Here is a 27,981-nt window from a genome sequence, read left to right as displayed (position 1 = left end):
CACAAGATTGTAAATATCAAGGCGTACAGACATAATGTGTGGGACTGCATTAGTTTTATTAGCAAAATATAATTATATTTGAGTGTGATTTATTGTATGAAGTTATAAACTCCCTACATATTTTTGGTTGGAATTCCCTTCTAAGTTACCTGCTTAATAACAGAAAGCATATATTACCACAGAAACAAAAACACGGAATGCAGTTTTACACTTTATTGTTTCAGATAACATTGTTATGACCATGCAAACCATGCACAATGTCTACAGTACTTTCATAACTTAAAGCTTTAAGTTGACTGTGATACTGTTTTGATTTTGAATGAGCAGATTTGAATACTTTTTTGAAGTGGTTGTAAATATGATTTGAGTTAAAATCGTTATTTTATTTGCATGTGGAACCGTTTGTGCAAAATATGAAGCAAATCCTAACTTTAAAATACTGCATGTTTCTATATAGCTACTTGAGACAATTACAACGCCTCAGACTTGTTAAGCTGCTGACAGAGAAACACAAATTTTTGTGACATGATTGTATGTATAAGCTGTTACCAAGGTTCAAGTATTACAGGTCACACACACAACTATCCCAGTGTCCAACCGGAAAGATAAATACAGGGATAATCACAGAAATAAAGTTACTGATCAGTCATAAGGCATCTCTACTGAAATTAGGCCTACATTTGGACACAACACAGGAAATGAATAACCGCAATTATTTGTCATTTTATGAATTGCTCAAGAAGTTGAAGGAGTCCGCTAGACCACATGAGTACGACATGACGGGAGGAGAAAAACCTTAACAGTAAATAGCATCTTTATAGCTACTGGGCACGCTTGCAATCTGAGTGCAAACATTTCTATTCTCGTACTCTTCAGTCTTATTGTTAGATATCTACTGAGTGGAATCTATTTCTATTAGATATATTGACAGAGTCAAACACAGCAAGGCACTCCTTCAGAAAACTTTTTAAATGCCATGAAGTTTCTCAGCAATTAGCATTTTCATCATTGGAAATCCATGTGAAGTCATTAAATAAAGGGTGCCTTGCTTGCTTGATTATTGTATAATTGCAATATAGTCCAAGAATTTGCTGGGGTCTGCAACAAACATGTGATAATGTACTCTTGTTTGCATTGATGCCATGATTGTTTTCAAAGTGCAGTAACATTCAAGTTGACAGCTAGGGCCTCATTTTTTCCTCAGTCACATGCAGTCAGGAAGTTCTGGTTAGAGACCAGAAAGAATACAAGGAATCATCTCATTAGCAAGAAATGAAAAAATGTGAAAAACCTCAGACGTAACTGAGTTAAGGAAGAATATAGGAATGCAATGGTTCTGACAGTCGGGTTGGATTTTAGTTTGCCATCAATTCCATCCAAGTCAATCAGCAATACATGCATGAATAACATGAACTAGAAATGACATTTTAAGTACTAAGCCATGCCAGTCTCAGCAACACTCTGAATTTGATTTAAAGACTTTAAGAGGGCATGTGGAAAGGTAGAAGTACAAACCCAGCCACTGGTGCTATGATCAACTGTTATTATTCCAGTAATGACACTTAAATGGGACCCAGTGAGGAAACGGTAAATAACTGAGATTCTTAATCAGCTAATGTAAGTTAGTAATCATGTGTTTTCTAAATTGCTATAATATTTGAAACCCTGATATTTGTCTTTTTTTAGTCATTATCTCACATCTACACACACCTTCTATCCAAGACTCTTTCATATGTGCTCATCTTGCACATTTGTCCCCATGATAAGAACTAAATAAAATATTTAACACATAATTTCAGCGGTCAGTTGCTACATGATAAGTATACAGGAGATGTTTTGTTTATATTGCAAGTCATACTGTAAATTCTTTTTAAGTCAATTTATATGGCTCTATTTCCATAACTGTGGTGACAGGGAGGCACAAAGTGTGACATCCTGCGAGTGTGTGAGACGGAGAGAGAGAGAGAAGGGAGGGAGAAGGCAAGCAAGAGGGGAAGAGAAAATGAACTACTGGACGCTGAGTTTATTTGAGGACGGAGGGGACATCCCAACGAGCTTTGAGTCCGACATGGGACTGACAACGCCCTCGATGAGGTTCTTATTGCAGTCGCCTATGTTGTTTTCAGAGGACAGTTTGGGGTAGGTGACACTTCCTGTCAGGTCCATCAGATCTTCAAGAGCCCGATTGTTACTCATGCCACTGTTTGGGATTTCATTGATGGGTGAGAACTCTGGGATGGAAATTAGTTCTTCTTTTGAAGCTGGACTGAAATACAATAATAAAAAACAGAGATTAAACATAATATCCAGGTTTTTCAGAATCAAAATAATTACTTGATAATTTGGTGTGTAATGTAATGAAGTAATGCAGCATTTTGTTCAAAATAAGGTCAGCATTTAAATTTTCTCAGACCATACTAGAGCAATAAAGGTTTACCTGATGACTCACCTGACCTCCATCGACTGCACCTCATCACAGGACCCCGTACGTTTCACATCCAGTGGCTCCAGCTTGATGACCGGTGGTGATAAGAGTCCCACCGGCAGCGGTGTCACCTGGGGCTTTCCTTTAGCCTTTCCCTCAGGTGAAGACCCATCCAGCCTTTTCTGTTTGCTCACTTCAGCAGTTAGACGACCACTCATCAAGGCACTGCCTTCTCCCTTCGCTGCTCCGTTCATATTACCGCACTCCTTTCGGTTAACTTTGACATCTGCTCTTGGCCTTGTTGGCTCTTTATTTATTTGGTCTGGGACTTTAACATTTACTCTCTGCTGCGTGTTTACATTCATTTCCACCTCTCTTCCCTGTGGCTTGAGAGCACAGGCTTTGGCATCCTTGTTAAGATTGCTGACGTGCTCTTCACTGGCTTGCTTTGTGTCGGGTCTCTTCTCAGGAACACTGTGTGTTGGCGTCACAAGATGAGTGTTGTTTTTCTGACTGCCCATCTGTGCTGCGGCTCCGTTTTTCATGGAGACACATTCCTTTGTTTTGACTTGGACTGTGACCTGTTCTTTAACCTGAAACTCAACCTTTTTAATAGCCTGCTCATTTACCTGAGCATTAGTTTGAACAGTCTTTACATCCCCTGTGGAGAATGAAAAAAAGAAAACCATCATAGTGGGCTTCACTTTATTTAGACTGTCCAGTTAACAGAATTTTAATAGAATTTGAACAGAAGAAACTATTATTTTCTTCAGTGGTCACATACTACCAGAAGAATTAGCCCAACTAATGCTAAATTTTGAGCTCTACTGTGAAACACAGCTGAGATTATTTAGCATTGGGCAGCTCAAATAAAGTGTATAGCTCACAGTGAGCAGAGCAGTCCCCCAGAGAGAGCGCGGCACAAGTCTTCCAAGGGCATTTAGAGGAGCAGCTAATTTTACAGTCAGCTCCTATGGTGTTGCTCTACACTGAAAAGGTGCCGTATCAGCACCAAGAGGACAGTCCTTGGCTGCTGCTCCATATTCCACAAACCCCATCAAGGATTTAAATGCATGGCTCAAAGCACAAACAATATAACCGTATACAGCATTGCTTGGTCAACTCAAGCTGGTGTAGACAAGGAAAACTCTTCTCCAAAGCTTTGGAGTTATAACAAGACAAAAACAAAAACACTGGGGAAATATTGGCATCTGTCTACCATTGAGATTTCAGACAAGCCAACTCATAAAAATTGTCATTGCCGTTGCACATGCTGAAAATTTGCTAATACATGAATGAAATCATAAACCACACATGCCCTGTTTGCATTTTTACAGCTGCAAGGCATACAGCGAGGGGTGTAGGAAGCATGGACAGCAAGCAAACGTAAAGCATCTGCAGGGTGGCTGAACAACACACTAACCTGGCGGTGAGACGGACTTTGTCTCCACCTGCTCCTCCTTCTGATTCAATGGAGAACAGAGACAGCCAAGTCAACGTTTGTGGTAATCAGGACACAAAACCAAAGTATCACCAACAATAGAATTTAATAAAGACTTAATACCAACAGAAAGCCAGAGTTTTAATAAATTAAATTTGAAAAGAAAAACAGAAATCTTGATCACACAATCAGCAGGCGCTTAAAGGCAGCAGGTCAACTGTATGAGAACAGACAGTGTCTCTTACAGTACCTTCAATTCAGCTTCAGCCTTCCTTGTTCTCTTCATGATCTCCTCAATTCTCTGCAAAAGTATATCAACATTTAATCAGTTTATGAACTTTCCAAATATTGAATTCAGATATTTCAATGGTTGCTTCGTCTCTTTTTTCTGCTTAAATTAACCTTTTTTCTTTGTTGCCTCTCCTCCTCTTGTTGTTTCTGCAACTCCATGTCTTGCTGCTGACGCTCTGTATCCTCTTGAGCCTGGACTTTGACTTTTTCTTTCTGTTCATAGGAAGATGACATCTATTTGTGACCAGAAATTCTCATGATTTACTTCCAAAAGTTCAAATCATGTAAGCAAGACAAGAAATTACCAGAGATCTAACTCCAGTACACACAGTGTAGCAATAAAGTAAATACTATCTGTCGAGCACATTATAATGACCCCTGACCTCTCTGTCCATCTGCATCTCCCTCTCCTCCTGTTCCTTCTTTTGTTTGTCTTCTTCTTGTTTCAGCCTGTGAGGATCCTCTTCATTTTTCCCTCTCTCCTTCACCTGTTGAGCCTTCGCCTCCTGCTGTCGCAACTCCTGTGCAAGTTGCTTCCTTAGCTGCTCTTCCTTCAGTCTGGTCAGTAGGTGCACACACATTAAAAAACATACAGTAAATACCACGTTTTATTTAATACTGTATTTAATCTTGATGCATTTAAGGCACTTACCTTTCTTCTTCCTCTTGTTCCCGTTTTTTCTCCACAAGTTCTTTCTGAGCTCGAGCCTGACGCCTGCGCTCTGCCAGCAACCTGGTCGCCTCCTCTACATTCGTTGTGCCAGCTGCCACCTTCCCTGAGGACGTGCATGGTGCTGACTCTGTCAAACATAGAAAGATGGTCTAAAAGTCATCCAAATGTACTAAATCTGAATAAACAGTAACGTTTATATAAAATGATCCAGAGTAACTAGTCCACCTTTTTTCTTTTCTCCATCCTGAACGTTACTGTGCATCTTCTTCTCTGAGGGATCTATTCTGGGGGCTGCGTGGTTCTTTCTATCGGGGGACTGGTTTCTTTCAGTGGTGTCCCCTTTGAGGTGCTTATCAAAATGTTCACCTTTAGAGGATTTGGTTTTAGTGATTTCAGTGTTGACCACATTCTTCTCAGCTTGTGATGATGAATTCAGACTGTTGATGTCAGCATTCTCTTTAACTGCGGCCTCAGCTTTGGATTGGTCACACTTTTTTTCCACCCTCTTGTCATCTGCTTTCCAATCGTCATTTGTCAGGTTGGGCCGATGTCTTGTAGGAGAGTAATGGTACTGGTGTGCATTGCTAGGAGACTGTGCACGCATCTTAGATGCAAGCCTGCACACAAATGGAGATGTCTGGGTTAAGAATGAAGTGTTTTGTGCTCTGCAAACAAGCTGACAACCACATTGGCCCCCTTTCAGTTCAATAAATAATCTTACTTGGAGGTAGTAGGAGAGGCCAAGTGTCTGGTGATACTGGCAGGGGATTCAGATCTTCTCACAGGGGATCCATAACCTGGGGATGCAGTTCTTCTTTCTCTGCGCAGCCGCTCTTTCTGTTAGCAGTGTTAGGGTGATTTAAAACATGGCTTTCATCCAGTAATGTTTGATTCCTGTCGTGTAAATATGTCAAAGAGAGTGTGATACATGCAGAGTCTGACCTTGGGGGTATTTGGAGTGGACTGAGAGCCTCCCTGAAGTCCAGCTCTGTTGTGATCTGCAGGGTTCAGTGAGCTGCAGAAAGGTAACCTGTGAGGGCTGCAGGGCGCTGCACGGTGACAAACATGATGCTTATCAAGTCAAATAATGGCGGACAACAACTGACGGAGGATATTAATAGTGTCAGGGGGAGGAGAGGAGGGTGTTTGCCTGGACAGTGTGTGCTGCACTAAAACAAAGCTTACAGACTCATTTTGGCAGCCACAGTTATTTGGCAGATATAATACTGCAGAACAAAAAATATGAGGGTATGCATTTAAAGCAATAACATATTAGGGATAGAGGTGTCCATGTTTGACTATGTGATAAATTTCTTCTCTGGTTAAAGATCAGCAACTATTGCTTTGTGCACAAAACCTGCAAAGTTACAGCTTAAATGTAGAATATCTTTTCGCATCTTCATCGTAGTGATTAAACTACCAATGGGACTGATTCAGCCAGCTGTCAAATGTACCGGGGTGAGTCTGTAGGCTACTGTGCAGTAAGATGCAAGTCCAGAACCCAACGGTCCAGAAGACAACATTTCTGTCCTCACCTCCCCTAAAACAATGACACCAAATGAAGACAGACACACAGACCTGGTGCAAACTCACAGTCACCATAGCAAAGGCCCTAAACATGGACCGCATTGTGCAACTCTAGAAACAGTCTTTTTGCCATCCTTTTTGACTTTCCATCCATCTGTCACTCATCATAAAGAGCAATGTCTGAGGACTGCAGTCATCTCAGTGGGATGACTATATCTGTGTCTATTTTAGTGCACATATTTCTATTCTAGGTCATGAGCGATTTATTTCTAAAAACCGTCTGCTCCAGGGACTTGCAGTCAGCACCACTTAAGTGCTTTCATTTTCAAACCCTAATTCCAGGTTATCAAAATAAAATAAAAATGAAACAAACACTGTTAACCTTTCTAGAAACTGTGAAAATAAAACACCATGTGTCTCAGATCATTGAGATTTCCGAGTCATCCTGATCCAGTGTTCTTTAGCCTGCTTGTAATTACTGAGAGGTTACTAATCTGGGGAAACTAATCCAGAGGTTGACTTCTGGTGTGAGTTTCAATCATAATGAAAGTAAAGCAAACATGTCATGTTTGCTGGACACTGGGCTGCAGGGTGATGAATTAACCAACAATATCCAGTCTAGGAAATTGCTGATGCTGGTAAATTTTCTTTTTGTCCTTTTTTTCCACTTAGTCCACTTGCAGTTGTACTGCAGAGCCTGCCTTCAAATGAAGGGGGAGATGGAAAGTCCCAACAAACAGAAATTTTTAAGCTTGATTTTGCATGAAAATTAGCTTAGATCACAGACAGTATTTTGGGATAAATGTGTGGATATATGTCAGTAAAAGCTGCTATAATCTGCCTGTTAATATTTGCATCCCAAAAGCCTGTGTCCACAGTATTGTGCTTCCACATTATCTTTTTCAACAATTACTCAAGGGTAAAACCCACTGCAGTGAAGCACAAACACAGTAAACATAATGAAGCCTGCAGTAGAGATCCAGTATGCTGTATACCACATTCGCGCAAAAAGAGAAGCATTAAAAGTTCAGCAACGCAGCAACTCAACAGGCGTGCATCGCAGGAAGAACACATTTGGTTGATGTTTCAGCCAAGACACAGACATGGCAACACAGACAGGGTAACTGTTGAATGAAAAGGAGGGGAGATGCATTTGGGAGGGCAAGGGGGCTTAACATTACCAGATTCGCTGACAGCAGGAAGGGGGGAGGCAATGCCATGGGAAAAGGCGGAGGCAGCAGAGAAAGGGTTTGGGGCATTCTCACAGTCACCTATAGGCAGCGGGCGGAGCAGAGCAGAGCAGATAGAGCATTATGAACAGTTTATCTGAGCAATTCCTCATCCGGCTGTGGCGACCTGGTGGGAGTTAACATTCCAGCAGGGATGTTGTGATGCAGTTTAACTCAAATTTTGGGTCTGATTTAAAGCGATTATATGTAGTTTTTGACTGTGGTGAGATGGTTTCAAAAGACAGTAATTCCTGGGATATTTTGACATTTTCAGTCATTCAGAGAAATTTCAAAGATGTAGTTTAGTACCACGTAGACACCCGTGCAGACATGTAACTCCATCCTGTCTCATTGGGGAAACAGGAACAGGCACACATCTCTGTTCATCTGTACTTTAGAAGCCAGGCTGTCGGCAATGATCTGGCCAAAAGATGGCTCTCTGTAACACACACTCACTCACACACTCTTTGTGTAATGATATCTCCCAGAAATACAGCAAAATGTAATGTTTCTTCAGAAAAAAACACTATTTCACTTTTATATCCTGCTGTTTCAGACCATTCAACCATCTTATCCCCAGTGTCTGCAATGCTTCTTTTATTTACATCCACAAGCTCGGTTCTTACCCGCTCCTGTCGGGCAGCCTCTGCTCCAGCGTTTGGTCCTCTGCTCCAGCTGAAGACTTCGCTCGAGAGACCGTTTCATCAGGGCCTCGAGCCGCTCCTGAAAGCAACACAGCAGAGTTGACTTTTATTAAATATGGTCACCTCAACACTGACTTTATTTCTTTGTAATTTTGAACTGTAACAAAGTCTGAGGCGGTGATATTCCAGTAGAGTGTTTCAATCGAAGACACAGGAAATACAGCATGTAAGCATTTTATATTAAAAAAAAGATGAAATCCCCTTCATCTTCAAACCATCACTGATCACAACAACCTTGCACCTACAAGACCACAACATGTTCAATGAGCTGACCCTCTCCTCCTCGAGCTGCTGCCTCCTCTTCTCCTCCACTGCAGCTCGGCGGAGCTCCTCCTTCTGCCTTTGCTCGTCCAGCCGCCTCCAGCGCTCCTCCACCGTGCGTTCATACTGCAGCCGAGCTCTGCGATCCTTCTCCCTGATCAGCTGCTCCCTGGCCACTGAAAGAGACAGAGGTTGCTGCCGGTTGCTTTTTGCTGTTCATTTCCTTGTGTGGACTTAAAGATTAAAAGCATTAATCAACTTTAGAACAACAAGCTCATCAGTGCTTTTAATCTCTCTTCAAATGTCTTTAAAAAAAAAAAAAAGTTTAATGATATAGTATTTTCTTCTTAAAACTAAACACTAACAAAATCTGCGATTATAACATCAACTTGTGTGTGTTACAGTGAATTTGATTTCGTCTGTCAATCCACACCCAAGATTAAACCATGAAGATAGAAATCCTTGTCATCATGGAGCAACTGCTGGAGCTGCAGGATTATCTGTGCGTGGGAGACCTACTTTTATTGGACCATTCTATGTTACTGTTACTCTAAGTGACACGGCACATCACAATGAAAAACCCAGGGAACTCAAAATGAATCGAGCAAAGCCCTTCCCTAACCAATTAAACTGCAGAAAGAAACATGTCATAACAAAAAAAAAAACTTTTTAGACTTACTGTAGGAGAAAAGGAACTCAGAGGCATTTCAGAGCTTCTCATTTCATAAAATCAGCCTCTGTATTTGAGCATTTGTGCAAAAAAAAAAAAAAAAAATCCAGGACATCACCTACCCAGGCCTCTCTCCCTCTCCTCACGTCTCTCTTTGGCTAAACGCATCCTGTCATCTGTCTTCATGTAACCCTCCAAAGCTGAAAGATGAGTAAAGATGTCAAAGATATATATATATAAGAAGTGTCACTGCAGTTTAAATTAAAGAAGAATATTCAGTGAAAGCAAACTTTAAAACTTACTTTGTTTCCCTCCATGGTTGTTACTGATGTTGGCAGCTAAGTGTGAAGGGGACGCGTGTCCATTCATGTGTGGCTTCTTCTCTCCGTTAGATGGAGCTGGAATCACCATGAGGGGAGAGAAAGCACACTCAGCCTTGTCTGAAGGGGTATGACATCAGTGCCACAGTGCCGACCTGCAGTGCTGTTTTCTTACCAGCAGAGGGAAACACTTGTTCGGCTACTGTCAAATGCTTTGTGTTTCAAAATGCTACATGCCAAGGGCAAACTGCAACAATATGCAGGCGAGGGAAGGAAACTGCCCTTGATCTGGCACTCACTCGACACATGCTGAATGTCAAGTTTGGTTATTGTTGCTGAGCTTTTGTTGATGCTCGAGCCAGCTCCTCCATCCACTGACAACAGAGAAGTCCTAAAACACATTGTTCTTACCATGCACAGGCCCACAGATGCAGTCTACGAGGACTCATTGTGCAAAAGGCCAAATCATTGTCCTGTAAGTGAATTTCATCCAGATGAAAGCACTTGGAGGGAAAGTGTGATTTATGTGACAGCAGCCAAAGAGGATTACTCACTCGTTTTCCCAGTTCGGGCCGGAGAGCTGTGACCATTCGTCTGAGATCTCTTGTCAGGCAGGAGAGTGATGGATGGTGGGGCCATCTTTTCACCTTAAAAAACAAAAAGAAGAATTTGCAGAGCATTAGAAATAAACAGTGAGCTCCTATTCTCACATTAACATAACATTTTAAGCCGTATGGATCAAGAACTTTACAGGTGTAGAGCAAAAAAACTGTGGTAACTTCACATTTTAACTCATATATTATAAGTCTATAATAAAAAGACAAATGAACACCCAAATCAGAATAATCATTAAAAATGTAAAACCTTTTTTAAACAAATATAAAGCAAATATAGTCAAACAAATGTTTGATATCAGTGTTATAGCCAGAATAAACCAGATAAATATGAGATAAATCTGTGATGTAAGATAGATATTGTGAGATGATAATGGTCCCAAAATAAATGCGTGTCAATTCCTATCTTCCATTTCTCTCAACAGCTGCGTAAACTTCAGAGGTAAAAAGTCCACAAATTCACTGAGTCGATATGCGCCTCGTAGGCTAAACTGTCAACTCACAGTGAGTTGCTTCACTTGATCAAGTGAATTACCCTCTTCTCAGTCAGGGCTTTTATTGTGTACTAAAACCTGGCAGACAAAACTGACTCTTGCTTAAATGTGGTTTGGCTACATCATGTCAGACAGGAGACCTTAACTTTAATACTGCACTGACTTCATTAAAAACATCACTGTGCTCATTCATCATGCTTAACTTGTAATGTTTGTCACTGTCCATGGTTACAAATTTAATTGATCCTTTCAGTGGTCACAAGGGGAGTCAACCTCAGATCAACTTGTGTGTATTTACTGTAGCGTTTATGGCTTGAAGGGAAATATAGCTTATATTTAGGTTATCTATTTTATAGAGGTCTTCAGGCATTATTCTTTAACATCTCATTGACATTATATTGAATTTGAGTACTGGCTTGCAGGGAGATGTGCCTTATTTGAAGGCACAGAGGATACAAAGTAAAAATAAAGTATTATCATACTATATATAAAATGTACTATAATAGAAACAATGACCCAGTATTCAACCCACAAAATCATCACACAATGGTTTGATGCTCATACGAATTATACAGTAGCTATTATCGATGGGCCTGGCCTGTGTCAGAGGCATCAATCCAGCCCTTCCTCTCTCCACCCATTTGAACCCCTTTTGTCGGACTGAATCACGTCATCACCAAAAAAAAACAGCATTATAGCCAGAGCCCATTTAGCTTTGAACTGATCGGACAATTTCCAAAGCTCTAATGCTGATGACCTGTCCCCATATAATAAAACAGGGATCAAACAATAGCAGAAGAGGCATCACTTTTCTTTTTTTTTTTTTTTTGTGCTCACATTAACTCGTGAATAAAGCCATTATTTTTGCTTTATTTCAATAGAATTAGAAAGGTATTTTTCATTTTCGACCCTGCGCACAGACCCCAACACAACACAGTTCGAATTGAGCGAATAAACAAGGCGGTGAAGCCGAATCATCACCGCACAGCCGAGCACATAAAGCGGTGGAAATGTCAGTTGCGTCATCCATGAGTCTGCTTTAATTCCAGGCGTGAACACAACAACGCTGATAACATCAACCGAACAAACATTACATCAAGCTTACCTGTTATTGCGCTGGGTGATGTGACTAATTTCGCCATGGTAGCTGCAGAATACACCAAAATGTAAGGGACGCGCTGTCACCCAAAAACAGTCTGCAGTGATGGCAATGCAGCACAGGTATCCGTTTGGGTCCACAGCAGCAGCAGCAGCAGCATCAACACGCGCAGCCACAGCAGACGAAAACAACCAGACGCCATTCAACTAGATAGACTGAAGGTCATTATGAGGGCTGTGATGATGTGGATGGAGGAGAGAGAGAGAGATGATGATGATGATGATGATGATGATGCTGGGGCTGAAGCAGAGATGGTGAAGCGAACACAATTGAGTTTACTACCAACCGACCACACCGTGCGTCGCAGCGTAATGCGCCTTCAGCACATTACCGGCTGACGGAGACTTCCTCTCCGCACGCAGTTCAGTCGGGTCCAAACCCAATTTTTAGATGACTTTAATGTTGGTTTGGATGCAGTGACAGACAGAAAGACATTCCGCAGAATTAACGCATCTCCAGGTCCCCAACAATATTTGCACCATTTTGTATTGTTTTAATATAGCTATAAAATAATAATAATAATAATTTAAAAACATAATATTTTTTTTACACGTAACTTTTGTATTATTATTAATATTATTATTATTACCTTATTTAATCTAGAAGTGAGTTCACCTTTCATACACGTGTCGTTACACACAGACCGTAGAAGAAGCGGTGGCAGCACCGTCTTTGCTGCCCTTATTTAAAACGGAGAAGAAGAAGTGAGCGCAGCCGGAAGGACAGATCCCGGCAGAAGGACGGAGCCGCGCCGCGCCGTGCCGTGCCGTGCCGTACCGTACAGGAACCGTAGCGGTCGGTTTGCTCAGGAAAGATGCTGACCAATATCTCTCACGTGTTGAGAGCTTGCGCTCAGAGATACGTAAGTACACGCGTATTTTGTATTCCGGTCTTAGCCAGGAAACACATCTGTATCTAAAACCTTTCACGCTCGCTCAAAACGAGACCGTCAGCACCCCGCTGACCTTGCGGGGCCGGATGGTAGCTGGCCGGGCTAACGCAGCTAAAGTCTGCACACGCATCTGAACTCTTCATCGCAGCCTCAGAGTTGAACTGAAAGCTGGCGTTAGTGACTCCCAAATCCAGACAGCTCATTCTGACCAGCTGTGGAAAGTAATATCAGAACAATTAAAAAAAAAATTAAAAAAAAAGGCTCGTTTATACCACTATATACCACTAGGAGTCCATTCTGATTCGTTTTACTGCCAAATAGAATCAGAAATCTTTCTCAATAAGGGCATTTTGAAAATGTTTAAGTGTTTATTCACTGTTTAGATAATTACCGATTTAAATCAATATTTTGTCATCTTAGTTTTATCTATATAAAGACTTAGTACAGCAGTGACTTGTAGTTGTTATATGAGGACTTTTGGTTATTTTGTTGAATTGATAAAGCCTCAAATATGCAGTTGGCAGAACTGATTTGAGATTTGAGTGCATCTTCTAAAATCTTTTTTTGTTTGTTTTTTTTAAACAGTTTAGTGGAAAAAGTTGTTCTTATTTTTTTAATGTAAGACAGAACGTATTGTTTTGGCATCAATACTAAAACTCCTGTGTTGTATTGATTGACACTGTAAATATTATTGACAATTTGAAAGCCTTTCTAGGTGTGAATGCTTTTATATCTCTAACTCTCTCTTCTCTCCCACAACAGGGAGCTGCAGCAGTTGTGTCAGCACGCACATATGCTGACTTCACAACCCAGGCTTCCTTTGAAATAAAGGTAAGTTGTCACTAAGTTGTATTGTGTGCTAAAACTTAACAATGCACTTGGCATGTTGTGAGTTATTATGGGTATGCCTTTCCCATGTAGAAATGCGACGTCCACAGGCTGGATGAGGCCCCGGCCACTGAGGTGGTTATGACTCGGGAGGAGGGCCTGCAGTACTACCACACCATGCAGACCATGAGGCGTATGGAGCTCAAGGCAGATCAGCTGTACAAGCAGAAGATCATCAGAGGTTTCTGCCACCTGTATGACGGCCAGGTTGGAATTAACTATTTATGATTAATGATTTTCTCCAATCTATGCGGTGAAAATATATTTCAAATTGTACCCCAATGTCAGTGTAGTTTTGTTTGCTATGAAAACTTTAACCTTTTAGAGTACATCTCCACACATGTAGCCAGCAGACAGCCACTTCAGTCTGTTTGTTTTGTCCTTGTAGGAAGCCTGTGCTGTTGGTATTGAAGCCGCAATCAATCTATCAGACCATCTGATCACTGCGTACCGCGCCCACGGCTACACTTACACCAGGGGAGGCAAAGTGAAGGAGATCATGGCTGAGCTCACTGGTGAGTCTTTTCTCCGAAAACATTCAGGGTTTTACCTCTTTGAAGGGGGTTGGAGTTGCCCTGAAAAGCTGCGATCAGTCGAGACACGCTGGCTTGCTGCAGTTTGTTTTTTTTACTCCGCTTACTGTGATAGAACCGCAATATTTCCTAAAACTTAGTCACAATATTAGAATCCCATCTGTTTGCCAGTAGAAAGCTTTTAGTGTGAAGCAGCAACAGTAGAAAGGGTTCACTTTACACTGCTCTGATACAATGATTAGTAAACACTGATGTCTGAATGTGCAAACAGAGGCACAGGAGAGAGACGAAACTACAAACATTGACCTGCAGGTAGATGCTTCAAAAGTACTCAGAGCTTCACACAAAGACACTTTATACACAGAGATTTCTCTCGAGTCTTTATCACAGTTTAGTCCTGGCTGACCCTGCTGTCCAGCAGGACCACAGCAGCGCAGCTATAGCCCGCTGTGAGATCGGTTTGACATGGCACGGCACGGCTAAGGTGTGTCAGCAGTTTTGAGCTTCGGTCATAATCTACTTTGAGATTTGAAACAGTTCTTCTGTCTTTGACATCAGCTCATCACCACATTCTTTATTTTCAATGCACAGGCAGAAGAGGAGGTATTGCAAAGGGAAAAGGAGGCTCTATGCACATGTACTGTGATCACTTCTACGGAGGAAATGGAATCGTTGGAGCCCAGGTACACTATATCTTACAAGTCTATTATACAAGGAAATATAATGAGATTGAAAAGTACTGATTTACATTGCAATAATGTATAAACATAGAACTACAGTTACTACTAGTACGTTGTGAGTTTGTGATAAGTTTTAAGCACTGAACGCCGGTATAATTAGCAGTGAACTGAGGAAGGAGACGATTATTTGTCACAAGAAGTTTGCAAATTTAAGAGGGCAACCTAGAACTAGATAAATTCATAATTAATTAGTCATTGATTAAAAGAGAAACCGTGATCAGTGTCCGGTTTCCTTATAGAGGCAAGTCATGTCAAAAATAATGCAAAGAAGTGATGGATTTACACAAAACATAGCCACCCAGGTTCTTCTATGTGATGGTGTTGTCATATATAAATCTTATATTTATTACTTTGGGGTTTTTTTGTGTTTATTTTTAAACTATTATGAAAGGATTACAACCTGTGGGCTGATGAACCCACTGAAAAATGAATGATGGCTATATGACTAAATTCTCCCTAGGTTCCCCTGGGTGCTGGTGTGGCGCTGGCCTGCAAGTATCAGGGCAACAACCAGCTGTGTGTCTGTCTCTATGGCGACGGTGCTGCCAACCAGGTATGACACAGAAATCACTTGCATCACTTGTCGAGCATTACACCACAACAGAATGGGCTCAAGAATTTAAATTAGACCAGCCACATATTGTAATCTGAGCTGCTCGCTGCACACATTAAAACTCGACACAGCTCGATAAGATTTGCTGTCAAGAGGGAAAGCTGTGAAATTTAAAAACACTTATTAAACTTTCCATATGAATAGACTTTACAATTATATTTACTTCGCTAGATACATCTAATGTGAGCTAACGTGGTCTTTCAAAAATGTGAAATTAATCTTCTTTGGGTTTTTTTTTCACAGGGTCAGATTTTTGAAACCTACAACATGGCAGCTCTTTGGAAGCTGCCCCTCATCTTCATCTGTGAGAACAACAGGTACGGCATGGGCACGTCAGTGGAGCGAGCTGCAGCCAGCACAGACTACTTCAAGAGAGGAGAATTCATTCCTGGTCTCAGGGTACGGTTCCCACTCACTGTCTTTAATCCCGTTTCCCCACTGATCAAACTGGCTCGAGGTTAATTAAATATGATGGCAGAGCTTTTTGAACAAGATATCTGTGAAGTTAACATCATGTGCTTTTTGTGTCCAGGTGGATGGGATGGATGTTCTGTGTGTTCGGGAAGCGAGCAGGTTCGCAGCTGATCACTGCCGGTCTGGGAAGGTGTGTTTAAAAACACTGAATTACAGTAAACGGGAGATGCGGCTTGTCCTTTTCTCTTCTAAATTATTTGTCCCACCTTCCATCAGGGTCCCATTCTCATGGAACTTCAGACGTACCGCTATCATGGACACAGCATGAGCGATCCTGGTGTCAGGTAAGTGATCACAGTTTTTCTTCTTTGTCAATTGGAATTTTTTGCAATTAAGCCTTTACTGCAACTGACTTCTTTAAGTTTGTCTGTAATATGTTTAAATGAATAATAATCTGACCTACACATGTTATCCTCACTGTGCCGCTGCCCCTTGCTTCTGCCACTCTTCCACAGTAGTGTTTCTCCTTCCCTCTGTAGTGGCCTTGCAATGCCCTGACAGCAGCCAAGGGATGAACTAAACACAAACTATTGATATTGGTATTGGCTTTAGCAGATAAACACCAGGCTAAAATTGATAATGGAGGAATTTCTAAAAGTTTTGACAAGAAATGTCAACACACCAGAAATCAAAGTGCTTTTGATTTACTTAAATACACTGAAATGCTAGATTACTCCAACAATATTGACAGGGTGATTTTGGTTTTTCACAATGAGCTCAAATCAGTTTATTAATATCGCTTGGTAAAAGTAATATAATGCTGTCAATCAAACATTATTATGTTAGTGCATCCCTACAACCTCCCTGCACCAATATCTGCCCTTCTAGCTACCGCACACGTGAGGAGATCCAGGAGGTCCGCAGTAAGAGTGACCCCATCTCCTTGCTGAAGGACCGCATGCTCAGCAACAACATGGCCAGCGTGGAGGAGCTCAAGGTAGCAAAAACTTCCAGTTTGTACAATGAAAAGAATCCAATTTTTGTATCACCCTTAGCCTTTTGTTATATTTTATTCCAAGAGGCCCCACATAGATTCTCATAGATCTTTACTTTGAATAATTGAGAAGACAAATACGAAGGGAAAGAAGAATATTTTTACTGAGTCTCTTAATGACGGGACTTAATGAGTTTGGGATTATCGAACTGAAACTACATAATACCGAACAATTTAGCTAAACTTTCTAGGCCACTCATGGCTACAGATAGCAACATTACCAGATTTGAAATGCAAAACATCAACATATTATCAATCCAAGTAAAACAAAAAAAAAAAAGATTTAAGTTTGTGTCTGAGATATGGTTCAGAAATAAACCCATTTGTGTCTTTCTACAACTAAAGCACTTAGAGGAAAGGTAATTATTTTATATGTTGCGGTGACTGGTGGCTGTTTAAAGTTGTTCTTAATGTTGTGAAAGAGTCATCATCCATAATTCTACAAGTTCCTGAGTAATCAAAGTCATTAAGATATTAAAAAAAACATGCTTTTAATTTCAATTTATGTATAACTGCATAGCCAACTGTCCTTGGTTGTACAGATGCATATATGAAACATGAAATGACTTCTCTGCCTCTGTAGGAGATTGATGTGGCGGTGAGGAAGGAAATTGAAGAGGCGTCTCAGTTTGCCACGACAGATCCTGAACCCCCTCTGGAGGAACTGTGCAACCACATCTTTTCCAACAACCCACCGTTGGAGGTGCGCGGCACAAACCCGTGGTCCAAGCTGAAGTCTGTCAGCTGAAGTCTCTTTCATCCCTTTGTTCTATCACCTCTGTTCTATTATAGGTCATCTGACCTATAATATATTAAACCCCTCTCCCTCTCGCATAAGCGCACACATCATATAACGTACCATAAACCGGTGCCTCATACCCAGAGCTTTTAAGCATCAGCAAGTCATTTTACTGGCAGATCTGTACGTTTTGACAGCAGGGGTCATATTCACAAAGATGTTATGAGTTAAACGAACAAATGTAGACAAAAACACCGAATAATTAAATCCTTCTTTAAGTTTAGTCTTATTAAAGACTTTGGTTTAGTCCATTACTCTTGGTGGGGTTTACATACATTCAGGGTACATTCTTCTTCTGTCAGAAGAGCCATTTACTGCCATTAAGTTTTGTACTGTGAAAAGAAGCTAACAGTTTTGACACTGCTGCATTGCAGTGATACAGTGCTAATTATCACAGTCAACACAAAACCTTAGAGAGAAAAGGGAGTGAGTTGGATAATCTTCAAATGGTTTAGGTGTTCAAATCAACCTGAAGTGCATTACCTTTTTCACAATGTTGCCTCAGTTTAATGAAATTTAGACCCACTTTTATTTAATTTTTGAGAATATTTAACTATGAGCTTTCATTATATGTTTAGTGATTAAAATAGTCAGCCCTGATAGATTATTTAAAATCTCATCCAGAAAGTGTATGCACCAGTAGTTACAAATGAATGCCCGTGACACTAAATCAATTTCTTAAGTAACTCATTAGAACATTTTTGTTCTAACTTTAAGTACTTAAAAAAAAATTTTAACATCAGATGTTTTTTTGTAACTCTGGCCCCACATGAATATATGTAGTAGATTCTACAGTTAATTAACTTGTTTGATGTTTATCTCTGGTCATTTTTGATTTGCAGTAAAGTAAACATCATCTGATACTGTTCATTTCAGAAACAAACTAAATTGTAAGAATATCTTTGTACTCTTTATACATAAGTGTACATGATAAATAATTTGACTTCATCCTTTCTGGTCTTTTTTTTGTTTAACTCCTTGGTACAAAGTTACCATAAATGGCAGCAGGGTAATGACTGTTGTTATTATCAAACAATATGTTTCTTTGAATATGCTGTATTTAAGAGGGTTCAACTGTTTAAATCTGGCCAAATCAAACTTGTGCCTGGATGATCTCATTTTGTTTGGAATGAGGATGTGTCATCTTTTGTTTGTGTCACACCCCAGCATTGTGTGGTTATTGAAGGTTAGTTTCATGAAAAGTTTATAATTTATTTGGAGCAGTTCTTATTCAATTCATTTTGTACAAATTCAATGATATTTATCATTCTGAATATTTAAGGTCAAAATTCCCACAAGCTGAACGATTGCCTGCAACAGTAGTGAATGCAAACATAATGACTTTGTCGTGAAACTGCATTCATCAGCTACGCTTCACTATACACTTTAATTTTCTAAATCTGAGAGATATGTTGGGTTAAACGTTGTTGGTTGTGCTAGCAGCATGTCAGTAGCTTTGTGCCACTTTCATTAAGTATTGTGACATTTTAGTGCACATTGAAAGCTCATATATACTGAGTAAATGGACATTTTGAATTTCAGTCTGCTTTTTTACGTGACTAGAACGGCAGACTAGTATGGTCGAAAAAATATTTGCAGGGATCCTTCCGGTATCAAAATGAAAAACAAGCTGCATATCAACATGCACTGCTACTAGCAAGCTACCATCTATATTTTCAGCTCTCTACAATGCCTGCAATCCTTTTTAAGGGATACCAGGAGGGTAATGTCTTTCCAAAATTAGGAGTATTAAATCAAATGACTGACTAAAATTTGAAATGTCAATAGCCAACAATGTGAGTATTTGTGGTTTGAAACTTGTTACATGCAGGGTGGCAGATGATGCGAGGAAACGCTCAATGGAAACATTGGTTTTATGTGTTAGCAGTTGTAATAAAAGTTCTTAAAGGTACTGTACTTGTGTCCTCTTCTTTGTTGCTCTAAACAGCTGTTGGGTCAACTGCAACCAGTGGTAAAATGCATGTTCCGTTTTTATGAATTGTTGCTTAATACTTGTAAATTAAATTGGGGATGGCTTTAAACTTTTATTTTAACATTTTAGCAATTATCTGAATCTGACAGTTAATGGCACTTTAAAAAAAATTAAATAAATAAATAAATATATATATATATATATAAAAGACTTTTTGCATAAGGTCAAGTTTATAGCATAAAGGCCTAGACATTCTGTTTAATATTAAAGGAAGCTGAGGCTGAAGCAAAAAAAAATTCTGATTCACTTTTTGGACAACATGCATGACTTTTAAAAAAATATATATTTTAGAGTACAACCTTTTTCTGAATTGACATGTATGCCTCAAGTGGGGATCGAACCCAGTTACTTCTCACTGTGAGGCAACTGCTCTAACCACTGCACGCACCACTGTCGTCCAAAATATGATCAAAAAATTAAAAAAATAAAAAGTCTCACTATAGCATTAAAATGTATTAATGGGATTTTGGGGGATAAAGTTTGTGGTAGTTCAGACAGAAATCCAAGAAGATTTAAACACTTCTTTTTGTTAGTGATTTTCATTTTTGTTTGTTTTGTTTTGTATTGTATTGTTATTGACCTTTGGATTGGAACCCAACTTTACCTTGAATAGGTAGCATTTTAGTAGCACTTAAAATGGCACTTACATATAGCACTTTGAAGTTTGGCTATCTTGAAGAAAATTGTACTTTCTTAATTGTTGTTCTGAATTTGTACCCTCATGGTTGAAATGCACCTATTGTAAGTTGCTTTGGATAAAAGCGTCAGCTCAATGAAATGTAATGTAACCCGCAATCGGAAACAACTAAGAAACTAAAATTTAAGGAATCTGGTGGTTATTTATGGTGCAGAAGTGGAGGCTGTAGGATTTGCAGTCAGATGTTCCAAGTTAATATTGAAATGCAGTCTGAAGTTACAGTACAGATAAGAGAATGAACAAACTATGTAAACCAAAAATAAAAATTAGACATGAAGAAAATTCCTTACAAAAGCAGCAGTATTGTGACAGAGGAATTAAGTTATATCTTAAAGAAAGTAGGGAAAAGAACAGTAAAGTGAATATAATAATGACAAACAAAGACCTGAGGATCATGTAGTACCAATAACATGAAGGATGTGGTGGAGAAATTGGGAATGGAGTTAAGGAAGAAATGCTTTGAAAAAAAAGATGGGTGAAGCAGGCTGGGCAAAATATGATATTCCTTCATCTATTTCAGTTACTTAGTTAGTTTTTCATTGCCGGAGGTTGAAACTTGTAAAATGGAAATATCCAGTAAAAGGCAGTGCGTATCATGAGCTAATTAGCTCCAGAAGATGGCAGTAATGCGACAATAAGGACGGCAGCTACTGGAAAACTTAAGTGAAGAAGAAGACAAGGAAGAAGGTTCCAATCCTGCCAAAAGTCTGAAACGCATTGCCAGTCAGTCAGCGGCTACGTGCGCACAAAGGTACGGCACAATGGAGTCTCTTTCCCACACTAATGTACAGAAGGAGCTTTTCTGTGCGCTCTGCGCCTCTCTGCTCCTCCTCACCACGGGAACATCAGCAGAGGAAAGCGCCCATGTGAAAAACTCCCAGTGTCACAACTACGCGGGAGGACACGTCTATCCTGGAGAGGCTTTCCGTGTGCCCGTGTCTGACCATTCCCTGCACCTCAGCAAAGCAAAGAGTGAGTTTCTCTCGTGATTTCACGCATTGGTGGCACAGTAGCATTTTGCATACTCAAAGTGCGCCGAGATTTTTTTTTGTTGTTGCCCTGTCTTCCTCTTTCCTGCAGCTTCATGCCGACGCTGCTGTCAGGACAACACAAAACAAACAGACACTACCTGCAGCGTATCGTCTGATTGGCTGTGTTTTATGGGTTAATTTCATCTTTAACAGGTTGCTGTCTCTTTCACGTTAGGTCTAAGTTAAAAATCCATGGTTTTGGTACGACACGTCATTCTATGCAATCCGTTGGATTGTGTGCGTCTCTCCGCCCCTTTGACACATGACGGTGTTTTGCACAGCAGGTTTAAACCCGTTAACACACACAAATTAACACACTTAAACAATCAGAAACATATATTAGAGTCATATGATCAGTTTTGAGGACTTTCAATGTGCACCAACTGTTTGAGTCAACCATCATGTTACTTATGGCATCTGCTGCAGTTAATTCTCTGCCATATGGTGTCATGACTTTTCAGACTTTACCCCTGTGCCTAATTTTGCAGTGTTTGCGCACCAGCAGCCACTGACACGCTTATAGTATGTTGTTACCGTTGTAGCTGAGACTGGAGCATTCAGGTGGGGTGAGGAAAACGTGTTGGACACGTTGGACTCAGGAAACCTACACTGACACAGAGGAGCAGAAGTCTTATTATAATTTATAAATTACAAAGTGTGCTGCAGTGCAATGTCTTGTCTTCATCTCCATAAACTGTCCACAGTGTCTATATAATAAAGTAGAGACAATATAAACAATATGAGACATAAGAATGTAGAGCAAAATGTGAATCTGAACTTTGTAAAAAAAAATGTAAGCTACTGGGGGGAGGTGAACAGTTTAAGGTGCCTTTGAGAAATATACTCTCCAATTTTCTTTAGATAAATACTACTTCCCCTGCACAACTCTCCTGAAATGTGACATTTAATCATTTGCATCAACAAAATGCATGACCAAGATGTTTTTGAAGTATTGTTACGGTAAAAAAAAAAATCTGGTTTCACCTAACTATTTTTTTTTTCTTCCGACTTAAGTTTCAAAGCCTGCACCACACTGGGAAGGAACAGCTGTCATCAACGGCGAATTCAAGGAGCTGAAGCTGTCAGACTACAAAGGCAAATATCTCGTGTTTTTCTTCTATCCCCTGGACTTGTAAGTATCATCCGAGCCACACATGACATTATCACTTCATGCAGCGTAGCAGGGATTGAGTGTATTCTTCTGTTTTTTTGCAGCACATTTGTCTGCCCGACTGAGATCATTGCATTCGGCGACCGTGTGCACGAGTTTCGTGCCATCAATACGGAGGTGGTCGCCTGCTCAGTCGACTCGCAGTTCACCCACCTGGCCTGGTAAGGTTCCTGTCTCAATTACACCCACTCAGTGCTGCTATTAGATTCCACTGGATATAGATCAAATAAAGTAATAACAAATGTTGTAGTTTGATTATTTTGTTCTGTAGAACTCTGCTGTAATTTTCCCATTTTGGGTGTGTTTTTGAGAGTGTGAATTATTTTGCTAAAGTGTGCACTCAGACAGAGTGTTGTTTTTCTCACCTTTTTTTTTTTTTTTTTAACAGGATCAATACCCCCAAGAAGCAGGGAGGACTGGGACCAATGAAAATCCCCCTGTTGTCTGACCTCACTCACCAGATTTCAAAGGACTATGGAGTGTTCCTGGAGGACCAGGGACACACACTGAGGTGAGGTCACGTTTATATTTATGGCCATTATAAAAGTTTTACAGGCATCTCAACCTGAAAAAATGGTGTCTCATTGAGTAACACTGTAATGGGACTTCGCTGAGAAGTTTTAGGAGCAGTTATGAAAGAAACAGGTTTGGGTCAGATCAGAGTGCTATCCTGAATATATTTATCTTAATAACATTTTATGTCTTTACGATGTGGACAAATGACTTCATGAGCCTTACCTAACTGTGAATTCAAACAGCCATGTATACATTAACTGGAAACAACTCACAGTGTGCCATGCTCTGATCTCACTTGTCCGTGTCTCTCTCAGGGGTCTCTTCATCATCGATGACAAAGGCATCCTGAGGCAGATCACCATGAATGATCTTCCAGTGGGACGATCAGTAGATGAGACTCTGCGATTGGTTCAGGCCTTCCAGTACACAGACAAACACGGAGAAGGTACAAGAAGCAAATATCATTTTTGTCATGCACAAGATCATTTTACACTAACAGCTGAAATTCATTCATGATTTCCATGACTATATTAGCTTTACAGCTGATTCTTGGTGCATTCTCTGAGTTGCTTTTCTTGAAGTGTTGGATTTATCTCATATTTCCACAGTGTGTCCAGCAGGATGGAAGCCAGGCAGTGATACAGTAAGTACAACTATGACTGCCTGATTTGGATGCTTAGTCACTACAGTATTGTCCCTCAGCAGATAGAAGATCTCAGATAGGGCACCATGTATTTGCAAATCAGTCAACATTGGTTTAACTAAATAAAGTATTCTCAGTCTGTTCTTCCAAAAAAAAAGGTTGACATTTCACATATTTTGGCCAAATCCTTTCCATTAGGAGATGGGAAACTAAAAAATATAATTGGGACACACATGATAGCTGACTTGTTTGTTGTCAGAATCTATAGTGACAGCCTGGTTTTTTAGCATAGAGTACATTTATATTGTCTCGTGTATTTATTACTACGAGAGGAATGAGCACTAATTTATTGTTGTTGTTTTTTTCCCCCCACAGATCATTCCCGACCCTTCAGGCAAGCTGAAGTATTTTGATAAACTAAACTGATCTGTATTTCTGTTCTCCCAGTGAAATTCAACACTTGCTGAAAAATAAAAAATATGTTTTCCTAAACTGCTTTCTGTCCGGTCTTTTAAATTCATCTATATGACATGGCAAATTTAGTCTAGCTTTGTTCATACCTTCTGTTTTCTTCAGTACAAAAAGTTTCAAAGCCTGCGTCACACCAAGAAGGAACAGCTTCCATCGGTGTGAACTCAGCCAGTGCAGACAGATGCTCGCTGGCAATAGCTGATTACGAATATCAAGAAAGAAATGTGGAATTATCGTCAGATGTGACAGTGCTTGCTCTGTCTCTCACGTGTTTGATTTTAATTTGCAAGGATGTGAAGTGCACTGAACACAGAAAAACATATACAGATGGACCTGAAAACCAGCCCCAGGCCCTGCACATCAGAATGTAACTCTCCTGAAGCGTTTACTCATAAGATGCAATAAGTTTGTGTTGGGCGTGGCTTGAGTGCAAACTTTAAACAGTATATGTTGAACTTTGCTGTCTCCACAGATGAAACTGAGTTATTTGCACTCAATGATAAAATGTGAAAATGAAAGTGCTGTGATGAGTCAAACAACATTACCATGCAGATGTTTTAAGATAAGATTTTATTTATCCCTACAGAGAACATTAATTACATGTGCTGACTAATGACTCTGTCATGAGAAAATAATTCTGCACTCTTAAATGTTGGCACACAAATTTGTGATTCAACAGTATCCAATCAAGGAATGTCATGAATTTTTTTTAAAGAATGTGATGAATATTTACTCTGTGCAACAGGACCTTAAATTATTGTGCTTTACAGCCAAAAGCTAAATGTACGCAGGAGCATGACTGTCTTGTTTGTGCAAGGTTTGTAGTTTGTACACAGTAGATTAAAGTTTTCTCTGAAGCGAGTTAACCAAACTCAGATGCCTAAAACAAGCTAACCCATCAAAAATTAATCTAGCAGCTGCTCATTCCTGGAACTTATTCTCTTGTTTACTTGTTTTGGGAGGTACAAACTATTAACATAATATCTAACCGGTTCGGTCAACAGATCAGTGAACGTTTGTGTTTGACTGTCTGTGTGTCTGAATGTTTGCAGAGCAGCAACAAATGTTACGAACTGAAGAACAATTGGTTTCTTGTTGAAGGTTGCACTTGAGTAAAAAGTAAATCATTCACACTCATTTTCAAGTGTGAGTTATGTCTTAGACCACTTAACAAATATTACCTGCACTGTTCATGTCGTTTCTTGTTTTTTTTCCAGGTCTGGTTAATATTTAGCTTTCAACCATTTGAAGAAAGAACAGTAAATGACAAAGATAATGAGTCAACGGAAAAGAAAAAGAAACAGGATGCACAGAACTGTCTGTCCATATATGGATTCTGCACACAGGTCTGCCTCCTCAAGGGGTATAAAAAGGGAACATTTCTCAAGCAGCTGTACCACTCTGCAACGCAGCCAATGTATTTCTGTATATGGCTTTCTGAATTTATTGTCGGGGGGTGAACTCCTGAGGAACGGATGAAGAAACAAATTTTGCTTTTGTTCACATTCAGAGGGCTAGTAAGAAAAGGGAAAAGAGGTAAAAAGAGAAAATGGCCAATTTCATATTACGGAGAGCTGAACCAAAGGATGTGTCCGATATCCTGCGACTCATAAAGGTAAACCGGATGTTTAACCTAATATTTCAACATGTATTTCAGCAAATAACAGCAAACTTTTTACCTCTGTTACTTGAGTGTACTTCAAATTATTAAGTTAATTTGTTGGCTTTCTTGCCTTTGCCTTTTAGGAACTTGCTAAATTTGAAGATATGGAAGAGAAGGTGCTGCTGACCGAGAAAGGTGCCGTTGTTTTTTTCACTTTACACTGAACTTTAGTATTTAAACATGTATTTACCTGGATTTTGAACAGGAAAAAAAAGTTTTCAATCTTCAGAGTCTTATAAAGTTAATGTCCCACTTTTAGAACTACTTGAAGACGGCTTTGGGGACCATCCATTCTACCACTGCTTGGTTGCAGAAGTCCCAAAAGAGCAGAGCTCAGAAGGTTAACAAACATGTCTCTTACATAAAACTTTTACTTATTCACAGATGTTACTTACAATATAAATTAAACTCTTACCTCATGTTGTGTTCTTCAAGGACACACTGTGATTGCCTTTGCCATGTATTACTTCACATATGACCCTTGGATCGGAAAGCTTCTCTACTTGGAAGATTTCTACGTCATGAAGGAGTTCCGTGGTAAGGTTTTTGACAAGTGCTGCATTATATCATGGTCTTAAAAGTTAATAAGCTACAGATAATAGGTTTTGCAACGTTGAGGGACATTTTTCACTCACTGTCAGGAAGTGTTTTATTTACTCTGTGCATTTAATCTTTCACCATGCAGGTTTGGGCATCGGCTCGCAAATCCTGAAGATGCTGAGTGAGGTACGATTGCCTTTGAGTAATTAAAGTGTATGGGCGACTGATTCCTTTTCGTTTCATATTCAGTGCTTTATATGACATTGTTCTTTTCTTTTTTCTTCCACTAGACTGCAGTGAAGACTCGTTGTAGCGGCATGCATTTCATCGTAGCAGAAAACAACACAAAGTCTATCGAGTTCTACAAGAGAAGAGGTGCAGCTGATCTCTCTTCTGAGGAGGGCTGGCGTCTTTTTGAGATTGAGAAGGAGGGCCTGCTTAAAATGACTGCAAACTAGAGTTTACTGTTCTGTGACTTGTACAGACTTTTGATGATAGCAGTAATCCTGTTGTGTTTGGTCGGAGATTTGGCACATTCTTAATAAATATATTTACAAATGGGCTTTTACTTTTGATGATAAACTGTTTCTGATGCTTTCAACTGACTTGAATTTAGACTGACCTCTACTGTTTAATGAATGAACACTGAGATTTGGGAATAACATATGCTATACTGCTGACAGATATTGTCTGATTTGGATATGTTTTAAACATCTGCAAAAGTAATGAAAAATCATGAAATAAAAAAATTACTGAAAGATTTGCAAAAACATGTATAATTTTGTATGTTAGACACTGTGATCTTTATAGTTTAATAATCACTGTTTTGCTTGTGACACTTTATTGGGTCCTCATCTTGCGGCTGAGTAATTATTAGTTTTTCTTTAACATATTTTGCATTCTATTTTTAAGGTCATAGGTAATAAATCCAAACATTTTCAAAAGAGCTGAAAGGATACCCAAATGAACAATGTTAATCATCATGTGCCAATAGCTTAGAGTCAGTGGTGAAAGTTTCAGATCCTTTATTAGGTAAAAGTAGAGCTATTTTAAATGTAAAAGTAAAAGTCTTATATTGAAGAAGTTGCTGAAGTTAAAGAATGATCACATAAGCAAAATGAAAAAGTAGGTATCAAAAATAAAGATATTTCATATTATTGTTATAGCCTATTATCATTATTATATAATTAAATTACTACTAGGTGTGCACCTCTGCCTGCCAGAGGGAACTTCCAGATTCATACTATCAACACTACTTCACTACCTATAGCTGTGCTCGTTTTCTCTGTAATTTAATTGTGATTTCCAGGGCTTTTTTTTTTTTTTTTTTCTAATAGAAAGAGTTCAAAAGCTACTTCTTTTTGTCAAGCAGGTATTGGGATAACATAAACTGTTTAAGCAGTTGACTTGCGAAGAAACCTTGTGTTTATTCAGTTTCAGAGGATGAAACTACTGCGGTGATGGAGTGTTTCTTTGAAAACTAGTCGGCGCTTTGTTTAAATGTCGCTCTTCGTC

General features: G+C 39.6%; 4 protein-coding genes across 7 annotated transcripts; 3 read left to right on the top strand and 1 right to left on the bottom strand.

Annotated features, from left to right (window-relative positions):
* Positions 1-198: 198 nt before the first annotated feature.
* On the bottom strand, positions 199-12,460 carry map7d2a (MAP7 domain containing 2a). 4 transcript variants are annotated; one of them, XM_069713312.1, is made up of 17 exons: positions 11,755-12,460; positions 10,096-10,188; positions 9,524-9,619; positions 9,344-9,421; positions 8,564-8,727; positions 8,213-8,309; positions 7,539-7,628; positions 5,773-5,879; positions 5,552-5,667; positions 5,056-5,447; positions 4,810-4,957; positions 4,541-4,715; positions 4,269-4,370; positions 4,117-4,167; positions 3,849-3,888; positions 2,450-3,086; positions 199-2,266 (listed from the first exon to the last, which is right to left on the bottom strand). In XM_069713312.1, the coding sequence occupies exons 1-17, from the start codon at positions 11,789-11,791 to the stop codon at positions 2,008-2,010; spliced, it is 2,682 nt and encodes an 893-aa protein (XP_069569413.1). In that variant the 5' UTR covers positions 11,792-12,460; the 3' UTR covers positions 199-2,007. The 4 variants fall into 4 exon arrangements, with proteins under 4 accessions (XP_069569413.1, XP_069569414.1, XP_069569415.1 ...); XM_069713313.1 differs by having other exon boundaries at positions 3,849-3,885; XM_069713315.1 differs by having other exon boundaries at positions 2,182-2,266; positions 2,438-3,086.
* Positions 12,461-12,533: 73 nt separating this feature from the next.
* Positions 12,534-19,653, top strand: pdha1a (pyruvate dehydrogenase E1 subunit alpha 1a). Its single transcript, XM_069713317.1, has 11 exons — positions 12,534-12,670; positions 13,463-13,531; positions 13,622-13,795; positions 13,977-14,103; positions 14,713-14,804; positions 15,322-15,414; positions 15,718-15,873; positions 16,007-16,078; positions 16,165-16,232; positions 16,777-16,885; positions 17,526-19,653. Exons 1-11 carry the CDS (start codon positions 12,623-12,625, stop codon positions 17,688-17,690), a joined length of 1,173 nt encoding a protein of 390 aa, XP_069569418.1. The 5' UTR covers positions 12,534-12,622; the 3' UTR covers positions 17,691-19,653.
* Positions 19,654-21,105: 1,452 nt separating this feature from the next.
* prdx4 (peroxiredoxin 4) lies at positions 21,106-24,289 on the top strand. The gene is made up of 7 exons (XM_069713318.1): positions 21,106-21,403; positions 22,477-22,594; positions 22,678-22,794; positions 23,022-23,144; positions 23,464-23,594; positions 23,758-23,792; positions 24,168-24,289. Exons 1-7 carry the CDS (start codon positions 21,193-21,195, stop codon positions 24,216-24,218), a joined length of 786 nt encoding a protein of 261 aa, XP_069569419.1. The 5' UTR covers positions 21,106-21,192; the 3' UTR covers positions 24,219-24,289.
* A 936-nt stretch (positions 24,290-25,225) lies between these two features.
* On the top strand, positions 25,226-27,120 carry LOC138629521 (diamine acetyltransferase 1-like). Its single transcript, XM_069713269.1, has 6 exons — positions 25,226-25,878; positions 26,010-26,061; positions 26,186-26,266; positions 26,362-26,463; positions 26,612-26,652; positions 26,757-27,120. The coding sequence occupies exons 1-6, from the start codon at positions 25,813-25,815 to the stop codon at positions 26,922-26,924; spliced, it is 510 nt and encodes a 169-aa protein (XP_069569370.1). The 5' UTR covers positions 25,226-25,812; the 3' UTR covers positions 26,925-27,120.
* The last annotated feature ends 861 nt before the right edge of the window (positions 27,121-27,981 follow it).

Source organism: Brachyistius frenatus, unplaced genomic scaffold (assembly GCF_029030835.1).
Source record: "Brachyistius frenatus isolate BFR_SWC_R1_liver_20210118 unplaced genomic scaffold, ASM2903083v1 Contig_117, whole genome shotgun sequence".
In the NCBI taxonomy this organism is placed as follows: Eukaryota; Metazoa; Chordata; class Actinopteri; family Embiotocidae; genus Brachyistius; species Brachyistius frenatus.
The sequence above is the reverse complement of the archived record's forward strand: the minus strand, read 5'-3'. Positions and strand labels throughout refer to the sequence as shown.